Below are 14392 nucleotides of genomic sequence, written 5' to 3'. Positions count from 1 at the left end.
GGCTTCACGGCGTGTAAAAGAAGGCACCCTTGGCTTGTGCAAATGCCAAGGGAGTGAAGAGAAATTTAGAGGACATGGCATGGGGCAGGGGGGAAACAGGATTCAGGTGGCGGGCAACCTTGACCATCATTCTGGGGAGGCACCTGGGCATGAGAGAAGCAGTGGCGAAGAGGCCATGCACGCAGGTGCGCAGGCACCAGGCAGGTACCTGAAAGAACGAGGCAGCATCGCCAACTGTCTCCGTTTGCCAGGGACTTAGGGTGTCCTGGGACACAGGACTTCAGTGAGAAAAGTGGGATGGTCCTGGGCAAACCAGGATGAATTGGTCTCCCCAGAACGAGGCCAGGCCTCGGCCACCTGGGACGCTCATGTCCACCGCCCTGCCCCTCTCGCGTGAGGAGGCAGCTCTCAGTGCTGCCATATGGGAATGCAGAATGATGTCTCTGGATTGTCCCGATGTCCAAGAAAAGCTGAAAATCCAGAATTTTATACAGTAGCTTCTGGTGTTTAAATGTTGACCAGAAGTCAAATGTTTTAAAAACTCCGTGCCAGCCAAACAAAGCATTTCTGTGGGCTCTGTGGGGGCTGCGGGCTGCCAGTATGAGGCTCTCTGGGCAGAGTGACATAAGCAAAGCTTCCAAATCCCCTCATTCCTGCCCTGAGGCCCCTTAAATGCGCATTCAGACGATTTTCATTACACAGTAACTTCAGCGATCAATTGTTTGGTTTTTAATTTGATGTTGTTAACCGGAGTTGGATACTGCGCACAGAATGTGATAGCTCAAAGCAGATATGAATAGTGGTAATTGATACACCCATTGAATTCTTCTGAAAGATGAAATTAGTGCTCAGGGGCTTGTTCTTCCCCAGATCTGGAAACCTGTATGTGAGGAACATAAAGGAGAATGTGCATCTTGAACATCAGCCTTAGTTATTACTTGTGGTCTGTTTATTCTGGGTATCGGGACAACCGCCTGGCTGAGACAGGCTCGGGAAAGAACAGGCATTTTGTTTGTGGACAACTTGGAGGCTCAGGGGCCAGCGTTCGTTCGTAGGCAGCAGAGAATAGCATGGTTTTAACCCTGTGGTCACCATGGTTGGCTTCTGGTCCCCGCTCTGTCGCTTTCAGAGCCTGTGTGACCCTGGTGAAACCACCCAACCTCTCTGGTCCCTGGCTTCCCCGTTCGTGCTGCAGAGAGGCTGGCTTGCAAGGACTCCTAAGAATCACTCTTCCTATCGACTCTCTAATTCTAAGCTTTAACTTTGATTAGACTTTTGCCGAGATTTCTCCAGGCCTGCCAGGGTGCAAGAATCAGCAGGGGTTCGAAAGAACAAATCAGTCCAGACAACAGTGACATCTTTTTTCTTTTCTAGATGGAATTAGTAGATATGGGTTGTAGTAAGTTGATCCGCTATCTGGGCGCCACCGGGCCAGCTCTCCGGATGGCATTTTTCATTGTGTCGGTTGATTTTGCTTTAATTGAGTGCAGATCAGAGCCTAGTGATGGGAGCCGGATGCGGGAAGAAAGCGTCAAAGGCCCGGGCTCTGGGACCAGGGAGCCTCCTGCTCCCGGAGAGGGGAGGGTGGAGCAGGTGGGGAAGGACCTGCATTCACGCCAAGCTGCAGTGTCACCTTTATTAATGATGACGGGGAGAGGGAGTCAGCAGGCCGCTAATGCGGACTGCAGCGCATGGTAATTGGAAGGTGTCGTTACTATTCCAAAGGACAGGGCGGTGAAAGTGGGACAAATGGGAATTTAAGAGGCGGCGGGAGGAGAGCAGAGGGAAAGAACGGGGGAGGGGGGAGGCATATGATGTCATTCGGAAAATTGCAAACCAATAAATCAATGAGGTCTCATTCCCAGGACAGAGAGGAAGCTGCCCAAGGAGGAGCCAGCCTGTCGGGGAGCTGGGGCTGACAGGAAGCTCAGGACCAGAGGGCAGAGCAGTGTCCCCGCAGGGTGGTCAGCTGGAACAGGAGCCCCGGGACCGGAGCCACTCCCTTCTGCCCCTTCCTCCTTGAGCCCCCTCCCCACCCCACCCCCACCCCCCACCCCAAGGAGAACATCAGAAGCGGTTCTCCATCCTAAAGGGCTTTCCAGGGCCTCGTTAGCGTGAACCCTTACAGTCAGCTTTTCAAACAGTTATTTCTGAGTTCAGCTTCACAGGATTTTTTTTGTCACTGGGATCAGCTTCAGAAAAGCCAGAGCATGATGCTTCTGCCAGTTTTACTGTTAACAGATGAAATAGTACTCCCTTTATAGAAATGAAGAGCAAGGACTTTGGGTAGCTGTCTTTAGTTCTCAGGACCTTGTCAGCAGAGCTGGCCTGAAGGCAACCACTTCGCAGGTGCCTGCCTGGCTTCCCATTACCTCCAGACTGAGGTTCAAAGCCCTCAGCCTGGCATTCAGGGCCCTTCCAGTCTGCCCCCCCCCCCCCGGACCTCTCGTGATCTCCCTCTGCAAACTGCTGCTGTGCGCTCATGTTCACCTCTGCCCCTTTCTTCATCCTATTCCACATAGCCGTTTCTCAGCATGTGGACCGACCCTCCCATGCCTTGCCTGTGGCAGACATCGCTAATCTACCGCCACACTCTTTCCTGCTGAACAAGGACTTGCCCTAAGAATCATTCCCCGCATAGCTTTTTAGGCAGTTACTGCTAATCGATCAAATTACATAATAAAACATATTTCAATTCTAGATCTAAGATGTTCTTTCCCATTCTTAGCTTAATCTTTTTCGATCTGGTACTTCTTTAAACCCTACATGCTCTGTGAAATTTTCCCTAAACGTTCTACCCACAAAGGTCATTCCTCCTTCTTAAAAGCCTAGAGAAAACCTGACTTTTAGCATTCATTTTGCACCTGTCATTCAGCATCATAATGTGTATTTCCCTCCAGATCAGGGTTTCTCAGTTTCAGCACTAGTGATGGTTTGGATCAGATCATTCTCTGTTGCTAGGGCTGACCTGTGGACTGTAGAGTGTCTCGTTTAGCAGCATCCCTGGTATTGACCCAATAGATGTGAGTAGCAACTGCTTCCTCTCCCCTAATTATGACAGACAGAAGTGTTTCTAAACATTGTTATATGTCCTCTGGGAGACAAAATTGGCCCCAGTTGAGAACTTCCATATCAGATAGATTATATAGATAGGTAGGTAGATCGATCGATCAATCAATCTGCCCAATTAGTCTGAGACCTTCAGAGTGTGGACCAGGATCATACTTGACATAGCTCCTTACACATAATAGATCCTGAGTAAATATTTGCTAATTCATTGAATAATTGGGAGTGAGGAATTATCTAGGAAAGGGGGAAATCTCTCCCTAATTTGGTTTGAGAATTACACCATGGGCATGTTATTGCTTCGGTTAAGCACTGCTGAGTTAACAAAGCAGGGAGCTTGCAAACTGGCCACCTCTCCACGTGCCCAATAAGCCATCATCAGGCCCCCGTACCTGGGCGTGCTGGGACTAAGCAGATCACTTGCAGCAGGAACAACTAGACCTATTTGGGGGAGGTAAGGAAGGTGTTAGGAGAGGCCTGGTTGAAAAGTTGGGCTCGAAGTTTACAACATGATGCGCGAGACCTTCTTCATACTTCTTTATTCTTCGTGAAGGAAACACGAGGGAAACACTAAAGAAATCTTGTTATCCACAAAGTAATCATCCCTCCTGAAAACTCTCTTGCCCGGCTGCCTGTTTGCCCATGAACGTGTGCGTCCGCCTGTCCCTCCACTCCCGTCGGCACGGACGCTTCGCCAAGGGAGACCAAGGGCGGGGAGAGCTCGCATAAAGCACCATCCACAGTGCAGCTCTTCGGGTCCGCAGGGAGGTTTAAATCATCCTCCACGAGGCAACCGGAAAGCTAACGGGACCCTTCCCTGCCCGATCCACAAACTGCTCCTGCCGAGCCGGGCAGGGCAGGGGCTGCGCTTCGCAAGGCAAGGCTTCTCGAATACCTCGGGTGTGCCAGGCTCCGCACGAGACCCACCTTCCCACTCCATCCTCACAACAGGCCTAAAGTCAAGCACCGTTATCCCCGTTTCAGAGACAAGAGAACCGAGGCTCAGAGAGGCAAAGCAACTTTCCCGGGGTTCCGGAGCACGTGGAAGAGAGCTGGGATTTGATCCCAGGACTTGGAATGCCCAGTCGAGGCCCTTCCAAGAAAGCTGCTTCTACGGGAAACCAGATATACTTCCCTGTATGAGCTGTCCGTGTCTCACACTGAACCCTTGTTGACCTTTGAGCCAAGCAATGTCAAAATGGAGAGGTTGACCCCGGCTGAGCCTAAAATCGTGGGAGACTCATAAGCCACAGCGCACGGTCATTAAGAAGGCTGGTCTTATCTATGTGGCTGTGTGTCTGCCCTTACTGATTAGTCTATCTGCCTGTATAATCCGCCAAGCTAGCTCCATGCATCCATTCATCTTTGCATCTCTAGATAGGCACAAGGAACGTCTAGAACGTTTCTTAATATTTAGAGGTTTATTGAACCAAATATTGAATATTCTTAATATTCAAGGTTGGACGGGGGCATAATAAGGTAAAATATCATACAATTTTCCTTCCTTCATGTGCTTTGAAGTATTGCTTACTTTTCATCATAATAAGATCATATCATGTTTAGAAAACAATAGTCTTCTTATTTTTTCTAAAGAAAACAAAAGCATTCTGGAGTCAAGCTCCTTGGTTTCCTCATCTGTAACGTACACGTGGTTTCACCAACACCGACTGAATGTTGGGAAGGATAATGAGATAAAGTACACATGCACTCGGGCCATTGTAAGTGCTCAGGAACCGGTAGCTGTTTTGACCATCAGTGTACTTTTTTAGTACAATGTCTGACGCATAAATATCCAGCTAATATTAGCTTCTCCTCCTTCCAGTTCTTTCTTTCCCTGTCACAACCCTATAAAAAGTTCTTACTGATGGATAAATAAAGGGCTTAGCGCGCTGCCCGACACACACTTAGCCCTTTAATAGTAGTTACTGTCGTTACCCTTTATCCCACAGTGCCTCCTCCTTGACACGTAACATCCTTTTGCAACACCTTTTCCTGTCAAAGGTTGACCTTGGAGCCATCCGTAACCTGGATGCAAACATTTGCAGGAGAAAGTGAGGGGCTTCTCAGGAGTCTTGTCCAGACCCCACATCCTAGTGATGCCTCTGGCTCTGCTTTTTCTCAGGGAGGTGTGAGCCCAGGACATCCTATAGTCCAGGACTCAAAACAGACTTTCCTACACCGCTCTTCCGGAGGCATTCAGCGTGAAGTGTGGAAGACCATCATCATTGATGTATGTGCCGAGAATAGATGCTTGTTTCTGAAACTATTCTTTTTGCAATCACATTTGTGAACTTCCCCACTCACACCTCCACAGATGTAATTAGAAACATTTAGAAAAATCATCTTCTGTTCAGTTAAAAACTGGGGTGTCCCAAATGATAGTTCCCCTCCTTACAGGCAGGCTTCTCAAGTCCCACAGGCTTGAACGGCTTTAACCAGAGACTGGATGCAGCCAGAGAAGGTCCCCCGCCCCCTTCATTCAGCTCTGAACGACAAGGAGACAAGCCCACCAAACTTGAAGACGAATGGGAGCCATGTGAAACTGGAGTCTGCTGTAAAATCATCATTTAGAGAGAAACGCTTTGCAGAGGAGCGGCGGCACATCCGTGAATGCAGAAGAGGCAACATTAAAAGCATGGCGCTTTTCATGGCCCCATGACCCTGGAAGCAAGCCCAGCACAGTGTCCTGGAGACGGCCTTGTGCGCTAAGACATGGAAACCGCCTCTTTAAAGAGTGGATTTTTGAAACACACGGCAGCCAGAGTGAGCGTCTTAAAACCCAAATCAAGGGCCTCCCTTTGCACTTGGAAGGAAAGCTGAACTCTAGCCCCTGATCCCCAGAGGCCCACAGGCTCTGGCCCCGTCTGTCTCTCTGACCTCATCCCACGCCGTGCTCCCCTCGTCTCAGCCCTGCCCGCCACGCCGGCTTCCCCTGGGCCCCTCGTGCTCCGAGCACAGCCCGGCCCAAGGCCTTCGCCTCTGCTGTTCGCTTGCCCCGGAAAGCTGTTCCTCCGGTTCTTGCATGACCAGCTCTCATCGTTCAGCCCTCCGCTCAAGTGTCAGTTCTCCAGGAGGCCACCTTTGTCTTCCCTATTGAAAATAGGTCCCGTCCCACTCCGTCTGCACGTCATTGCTTTGCGATATTCATTAGGAGGAGATATCACTGCCTAAAATGACCTTACTTATGTACTTACTTGTTTATAGCGCATTTCCCCACGCCGGCCCTTTGCCCAGTGGGGATGCGAGCCCCTTAAGAACAAATCTCTTGTTAATCTCAATCGTGGCTATATCCCCAGCACCTAGAACTGTGCTGGAACATAGTAGGTGCTCAAGAAATATTTGTTAAATTAAGGAATGAGGGAAAGAAGACCTCACTCTGTCTTGATCAAAAATAATTTAAGATAGAATGTGCTCAGATCAGAGCAGAACAAAAATTCTTTCATTTCTGGCTTCTCCTAAGGCAAAGGTGGTCTACACATGACCCTAACTTTTCTGCGTTTGTGAGGAGGGGGTGGTCCCTGAAACATTCTTTTAGAGATGGGGGATATCATAATAAATTCAATCTCTCATCCAGCGAACATTTATTGAGCCTATAATATGTGCAAGATCAAGTCTAGGTTCTGGCAATACGGCAATGACTAGATGGCCTAAAATGTCTGGGCAGGCGGAGCTGACAGTCCTGACACGGGCAACGTGATGGTTTGTGACAAGAACTCCAAGGCTCAGAGTCAGAAAGCCCCAGCTTTTAATTCCTGCCGCCCGCCCCCATCTGCTGAATGCCCATCTGGGCAAACTGCTTGGCTTCCCTGCATCTCGCTTTCCTCCCCTGTAAGATGGGCATAACGCTGACCTCACGAGGTTGTTAGGAGGATTCAGCGAGGCGATGACGGGCGAGTCCTGGGCACGCGGATGAATGAGCGAAATCCGCCTGCCTTCCACTTCCCCTGGGATCAGAGGTCCCGTTGTGTTCTTTGGAAGATTTAAAGTGACCCCACACTACAGAGCCATATTCACGGGCTCCAGCCGGGATCAGAAGGTGTTAGTTTCAAAGGAAGACGGTGTGACCGATTCCAGCTCGTCTCCCAGGCTCGATTCAAAGCAGCCTTGTCACCCCTCCGTCCCGTGCCTCGTCAGTGAGGGTAGCTCTGCGAGGAGACGGCACGCTCACGGCTCCGGCCCTGGTGGTGCTGGAGAGCCGGGCGCCATTAGTGCCCGCGGTGCCAGGTGGGGCCGCACCCGGCCGCCTCCGCCGGGGTTCCCACGCTGTGCACACGGAGCGCGTCAGGGCGCACGCAGAGTGCGCAGCGCCGAAGCGGCACCTTTCTGTTCTCCTGTGATGCTGTGCTTTTGACATGGAGCAGGTCACACAAAACCCCTGGATCTATGCCCATCGAGAAGCTTCCTCTGAGGGAAGATGACTTGGTTAACTCTATCATACAGTGGGATCCCTGGGTAACCAAAGAATGTGTCACTGTACACAGACAGGCACCTCCTAAACCTAACAGCTGAGGAACTAAGTTTTTGATGAAGACAGTGGTTCTTTGTGCTTTTGAATAATTTAGACACTGTTGTCACTCTCTCTACCTGCCAGCAACTATCCCCAAATAAAAGGAACCTCCCAGCATGCTCTGCTCCAAGAGACACACACTCGATTTCTTCAACAGCTGGACTTCGGGCATGTGGTTAACCAACATCAGAGTCAAAGGGTACTTAGCTGTTTGTCCCAAGCTGATCTGTCCACATACAGTCACGCGTAGGTAGAGTCATCATTTCCTCTGCTCAGGTCAGGAATTTTAGTGAGCCGATCTGCATAGTTTCTCTGGACCAGAGTCAGCAACGATGACAGTAATAGTAACAGTGGCCAAGTATTGAGGGCTTTCTATGTCCTAAGTGCTTCACATAAATTGATTTCATTGCCCAAACTGCATGACATAGGGAATATTCCAGTCCTCTTTTACAGAGGAAGACACTGAGGCGCAAGACTCTGCCCAAGGTCGCACAACTAATAAGAGGTAGAGCTGAGATCCGAACTGTTGGGCTGTCTGGCTCCTAAGCCTCCACTCCGATGCTCTGTACCCTAGCGTAACCAGATGTAAGCTCTTCGGAGCACAGTCTTATCTGTCCTGTTTACTGCTCGCCCCAGCTCTTAGTACAGACCCAGAACTTGATGGTCGCTAAGACAGAACACACACACACTAGTTTCCCCAAACATCACTGCAAACTACCACTCTGAGCTGCCTGACAAAGCTCTAAGACGAAGGACGGGATTGTAGAGTGCCTGCTTTTCCTGACACAGCCTCCCGCCTCCGGCCCCAGACCCATCACACAGACAGCGCCAATTCCATCCCAGAATAAAATCTGTTATATAACCACATGGCAGACATGGGGGTGAACGGGGAAGCAACCTTCAAGTGCCATTTGGCCACTCTTAGTCTCCCAAGGAAATAGTCCAGTAGATAGAACTTTCCCCGTGAGCCTCCCTTGGCATGCAAACTTTCCTTCATCTCTTTTCCTTGGTTCTTTCTATATCCTATTTTATTTTATTTTGGTCCTGCACATTATTTGAAGTTACTATAGCAACGTGTCACCAGCTGGTATCGCATAGTAATGTTGGCATTTAGGTAGCAAGCCCCCGAGGTGGCTGCTTTCCTCCCTCTGCGATCTCATCACTCAGCACTCATCTCAGGTGAGTGGGGGACGCCCTTGCAGCAGCCCTGCCCCTGTACCCCCGTCCTGCTTGTTTTTCGAGGCTGGGCAAACTGATAGCCTCTTCCTGGCTCGCTCGACACTGCAGGGGTCCTGCTCGGGTGTGGAGGTGTGTTTGCATTGCAAGTGGTTAAACAGATATGTTTGAGTGTTGGGCACCAAAACTATTGGCCTTATTGATATGATGATGATGATGAGGAGGAGGAGGAGGAGGAGGAGGATGACAATGAGGAGGATGATATTTTATGCAGTGGAGTAGAATGGTTTGAGGAAGGCTACTCTCCTGATCACAATCACCTAGTCTCCCTGCTAATTAATATTAATCACACAATTATTAGGTTTTTCTTTTTCTCTCTTGCCATCACACAGTGACAAGACCCTGTTTTCCTTCGGCGCTTCAGCTCTCTCCCAGGTGTGAGACCTCCCTACACACCGACGGGCTGAATTAATTAAGAGGATTGATTGTCGCTGATGGCTGAAGAGGCTTCTATAAGGCAAATAAGCCCTGCCGCTCAAGGCGCGTTAAGCACCCCCTCATCAGCCAAGTGCCTGTGATGACCGCACTTATTTTCACACGTTTGACCTAGTTTCAAACCCTCTCTCTTCCTGCTGGGATTCATTAGCTACATTTTAAACCACCCTGAACGGAGCAGAGGTGACTCTGCCTGGCTCGTGCCAGCGACTCCATGCAGTTTCTCTCCAGAATTTAATATGCAGGTCCCCCTGGAATTCTCTTTTAGGAAGCAATTTCCCATCCGGGCGCCTGGCACGCTACTCGGGTCTGGATGAGTGGCCACCTCACGCCTTGGTAGTAAATATATGTCCACTGCGAAATTTCCGCCGGGGCTGGCAAGGGGGATTCTCACCTGCCTAGACTGCCGGGGACCCCTCCCCGCCACCGTCCCCCATGCTTTTCCATGTTGCCGACAGGGCTGGGAGTTTGGTCTCCTCCACCACAAAGTTCGAGCTATGTCAACGTCAGGAGTGTCTGAGAGGCTGGGTAAATGCAGTCCGGTCAGCACCCCAGCCTCCGTTCCTCCGTCCCTCTGTCTCCTAAACATGCAAAACATGGAGGATGTAGAAGTAAGGTTTCAAACTTGTAAAAAGGGAAAGGGGCAGGAAGCAAAAAAGTGGATCGCCATGTCGAGGATACTACTGTAAAAGGGCTGCACGTCAGAGGCGCAGAATGTTATTCCATCATTCTATCGCTGCGTGACAAAGAGGTTTTTTTGTTTTTCGGGTTTTTTTTTTTTTTTCGAATGACAGGAAGAGCCTTTTCTAAATGCGAACCTGCTCCCCGTGTCTCATGCCATTTCACGAATCAATCAGCCACACTGTTGTGATTTCTGACAGATTTGATACTAAAGTGGGCCAGATCCCAAGAAAAAAGGGGGTGCTTCCAGTCAGAAGTAAAACACTGTCATTTTTTCATTAACAGCCAAATGCAGGTAACTTGTCCAAACTTCAGTCACATCGCACTGCAAATCGTACAGAAAAGACACTCGGCTGGGTTTTTCCATGTGGTAGTCAGAACAGAGCAATGAACAGGCTGGTGAAAGTAATTCTGACTGATTGGTGAACGGTAACACCCCGAGCGAGTCCTTCTAAAAAAATAACGGTTTCTTTCATAAAATGGTCACTCTGTCTAGTTGGGGGCTGGAACTCCCTCTCCCTTCTATATTCTTGTAAAACAAAGCATGGAAGTTTCTTTAAACAAGGCTTAAGACGCTGCAGCCTTTTCGAGATATTTCCAGGCAACTTGAGCTCTGAGGTTTGTTGTTTGCTTCCCCCCCCCCACACACCCCTTCAAATTCAAATCAAGCCACTGCAAATAACAAGCGTTCAGTATCCTGCATGTGGGGCAGCCTGCGGTTCCGACAATGGTGGATTTTCCACCACACACCACCACACACACACACACACACAGAGCTCACAATCTCAGGACTCCTTTAAGCCAAGGCTTTAAAAGTAAACTATTGTCCGAGACATGATAGTATTTCCTCTGACAGGATCAGCGATCACAAAAAATAAAACCTACCCAGATCCCTTACCTTGAAGCGGTGAGATTACCTGCAGCGGAGGTCCTCCCTCTCCGTGCAACATGAGCGAGGCTCTGGCCAGCAGCAGAATTACTCCAAGAGGAGGAATAATAAGTCCTTTATGTTGTAATTTTCACTGTTTATATGCGAGAAGTGTAGTGGGTCTGCTCACGTAGGAATAAATAAAAAGCCGAACAAACTGCACGGCAGCTACCATGTGAGAAGAAAAGACCTCTAGTGGCCACAGGCTGAATTCTTTGAGGAGGGCGAGAGGAGATGGAGGGAGTAAAGGAAACACACGTGTGTGCCCCCCCCCACACACACACACACGCACTCCTCAAACCATAAGACTTCTCCTTTCTTGCATCCAGCCCAGCCAGAAGGATCAACAAGAATAAAGCCTGTTTCTTGGTTTAAGTGGGACCTGGTTACGTTAGCTACATGGTGGTGCTCTGTCTGGTATGAAAGGGACCGGTCATTTCACAAACTCACCGCCGCCCTCGGGGGCCCGAGCAGCAGAGAGGGTCTGACTGGCAGGATGGCCAAGGCAGTTGGCCCCAGTGCGGAGGCTCTGGGTCCCCATCAGCCCGGCGTCGACGCTGCTGCTGCTGCTTCTGAGAGCCCCGGCTTAGCGCTCTCTGCCGGTCCGCGTGTGTTCTGCACATTTGTGCTGTGTGTGGTAGTCACTAGCAGGCAGGGCTGGCTTCCTACATGTGTGACCCGGCTTGGTGCTCAGATGGCCCGGTGGCTGTCTTGAAATTCTGGATGATTTTTAACAGGGACTCTGCATTTTCATTTCGTTCTGAGCCCTAATTATATAGCTGGCCCCGCTGCCTGGGAAAGCCCATTATCCCCAGCATCCCAGCTAGAAAGAACCAAGAAGCAAATGAGACTCCATCTTTGGGAGCCACTTTTGGGATGTGAACTTAGGGAACGTGCAATTCCTAAAAGACTTCCGGGGGAGGAATGTGGGAGGGGCTTCCTGGCGACATCAAGGCTGTCCCCCACCACTGTAAACCCATGATCTGGGAGAATATTTTTTTATTTCATATTTGTTATTATTTTTTTAACAAAGAAAGAAGTGGGTGGGTTTTTTTTGGGGGCGGGGGGTTCGTATAAGCGTGTATGTGGTTTATTGCTATCGTTGTTGTTTAACAAAGATAGCAGTTTGTGATACCCAACCCATTCTCTTGGTTCTAATATAACGTCTGCAGGCCTATGTTTCCAGTGTACATGATGTCCAACACCCTTTAGTAGTGGGGTTCCCTGGAGACACCCCTAATCACACCAAGCAGACCATCTTCCCCAAGCCTCTTCTTGACCTGGCCTAGTGGGACTTCCTTTGGCTAAGATGGCAGCCCCAGTGGAATCCAGCAGGGGACAGTCTTGAGTGGCTTCTCCCTGCTGGTAGATTTGTGGTCGGAACTTCCTGTACCAGATTTCCAGAGCAGATCTCCCTAACTGCTGCTAGCCCGCACAAGCCCAAACAGAATATGTACCCTGACACAGACTCATAAAATATGGAAGAGAAAAAGCAGAAAAGGGTGTGGTGATGGATTCCAGTATGTGAAAAGATGTGGCCCGTCCTCTTCTGATCCCACAGATCCTTCCAGACCCACCTGCTCACTGAGTCCTTACATTGATTTCCCTCTTGTCTGACTCCCTCTGGCACTTGGTCTGCTTCGCGGATCGAAGGTCTTATACTTTTTCTCTCACGGATGTTAATTTTACTTTCCAACTAGATCCTGAGCGTTTGAAGAGCAAGGACCACCTCTCCTTGTCTCTTTTGTCCTCCATGGCTCTTAACAAGTGCCGGTTTCTGGTAGCTACTGGTTTCTCACTGAACAATTCATGGCGGTCCAACCACTGATCCCCCTGTAGGGAACTTCAGTGCATTCAAGGCACTGTAGGGGACATTCGATTCTTCTGATACACCTCTGGGGTAGATATAGGTGGATTATTGTTCCGCTTTACAGATGAAACAGTTGGGGCTTAGACATATAAAATTATTTACGAGAAAACCAGACCGTCTCCAGGATGCTGATGTAGGCTGAGTTCCCTGCCATAAATGCAGTACTTTTCTTTCATTGTAGAGGCAACTGGAGAGGTAATGGATTGGGTCTTGTAGTCTATATCTGGAGCTCCAATGAGAGTACCAGGCACATAATAGATGTTCAATAAATGCTTTTTGGGTGAATGTGGTGATGATGGCTGAGCCATAATGAGAGATCTCCTCACAGGGAAGTTTCATATGCTAATCTGGTGGGGAGTTAGTATCCATACTTGGGGAGCGGGGCAGGGGGGGAATCTTATACTTACCTGGGTTGGGGTATTTTCCAGTCTGAAGTCAAGGAAATGGGGAAGATGAATGTTACGGTCTTCTCTCCACTATTTCATGGCATTCTTCTTTATTTCTTGCAGAGTCACTTTGTGGCATGTATGACAGCTATTTTAAACCAGATGGGCGACCAGCACTATTCCTTCTATATCGAAACCTTTCAGACCAGCTCTGAACTTGTGGTGAGTCTATAGGATGCTGGGGGACAGCATGGAGGAGACAGGTCACATTCTTGGTTCTCCAGAGTTTAGGGCAAGTCTCTGCCATGGGCCTCGAATACGTGTGCGTCTAAGTATATAAACACAACTGCGTGATTCCCTGTTTCTACTTCCATTTAGACTGTATGTGTCTTCTGGAACATGTCTTCAGTCCATGTCAGAGATGAGACCAAATGTCTAGTCTAAATATGGTTTAACAAATATTTATTGATGAATCATGGACCTTTTGGGGCTTAAGGGCATGGCTGCAGAAGCCACATAGTCTTGGGTTTGAATCCGGGATTTACCACCAGCTAGCTCTGTCACCATGCACAGCTTAACTTCCCTTAAGCCTCAGTTTCCCCATATGCAAAGTGGGGATAATTTTTTTTGGTCACAGGGATATAAAGGGGTTGAATGAGAGCATAGTAGCTCTCATGTATTAAGTTCCCTGTAAAAGATAGCTAATATTATATTATGATAACAAACGCATGGAGGAAGTTGACCTCTGAGTCCCTTTCTTCTAGCCTCTGAGGACTCATTTGCTACAGGACTGTGGCTTGTGGCCCGTGGGCCTGTACTTCAGCAGCAGACGACTTCAGCAGCAAGGAGCCTAGCCTGGGCTGTCCCAGGGGTAGAGTAGTCCCTTTGCCCTCAGTATGGTTTGTCATCGTCTCTTTACAACTACTATATTCAGGGTTCTGCTGCTGTGGCTCACTTTTGACTCTCTTTGGAGGGACCAACGGCACGAGAATCGGACTAACCTCAGAGAATGACCCATGAAAAAGGACCATTAGGAATCCAATGTGTTCCCCTTTCATTCATTCAGTGGAGACACTGTCTCTTCATTGGAGTAGGATGGATAAGAACTTCTTTCTGGACATACAAAGATTAAAAAGAAAGCTAAATAACCCTGGATTTCTGCCTTCCCCCAAGTTCCGTATGTTTTAGGACATGGATATAGATAGACAGAATTCATAATTTTTGATCCTCAACAGAAAGAAAGGTGGGAAGGAAGGTGGAAAAGGGAGTTTGTATTTATTGAA

General features: G+C 49.0%; 2 protein-coding genes across 2 annotated transcripts in view; one reads left to right on the top strand and one right to left on the bottom strand.

Annotated features, from left to right (window-relative positions):
- The window catches only part of INSYN2B (inhibitory synaptic factor family member 2B), a 108451-nt gene extending 97444 nt beyond the window's left edge, over positions 1-11007 (bottom strand). Inside the window, exon 1 of the mRNA XM_036224353.1 lies at positions 10824-11007. The gene's annotated coding sequence lies outside the window, so the exon portion shown is untranslated. The remainder of the gene's footprint in view (positions 1-10823) is intronic.
- DOCK2 (dedicator of cytokinesis 2) overlaps positions 1-14392 on the top strand; it is a 361300-nt gene that overhangs the window by 272569 nt on the left and 74339 nt on the right. The window contains exon 28 of the mRNA XM_016160161.2: positions 13233-13331. Within this exon, the coding sequence (XP_016015647.1) occupies positions 13233-13331 (99 nt within the window). The remainder of the gene's footprint in view (positions 1-13232; positions 13332-14392) is intronic.

This window comes from Rousettus aegyptiacus, unplaced genomic scaffold (genome assembly GCF_014176215.1).
Source record: "Rousettus aegyptiacus isolate mRouAeg1 unplaced genomic scaffold, mRouAeg1.p scaffold_m13_p_7, whole genome shotgun sequence".
Lineage (NCBI taxonomy): Eukaryota > Metazoa > Chordata > Mammalia > Chiroptera > Pteropodidae > Rousettus > Rousettus aegyptiacus.
Note: the sequence above shows the minus strand (reverse complement) of the source record. Positions and strands in the feature narration are given on the sequence as shown.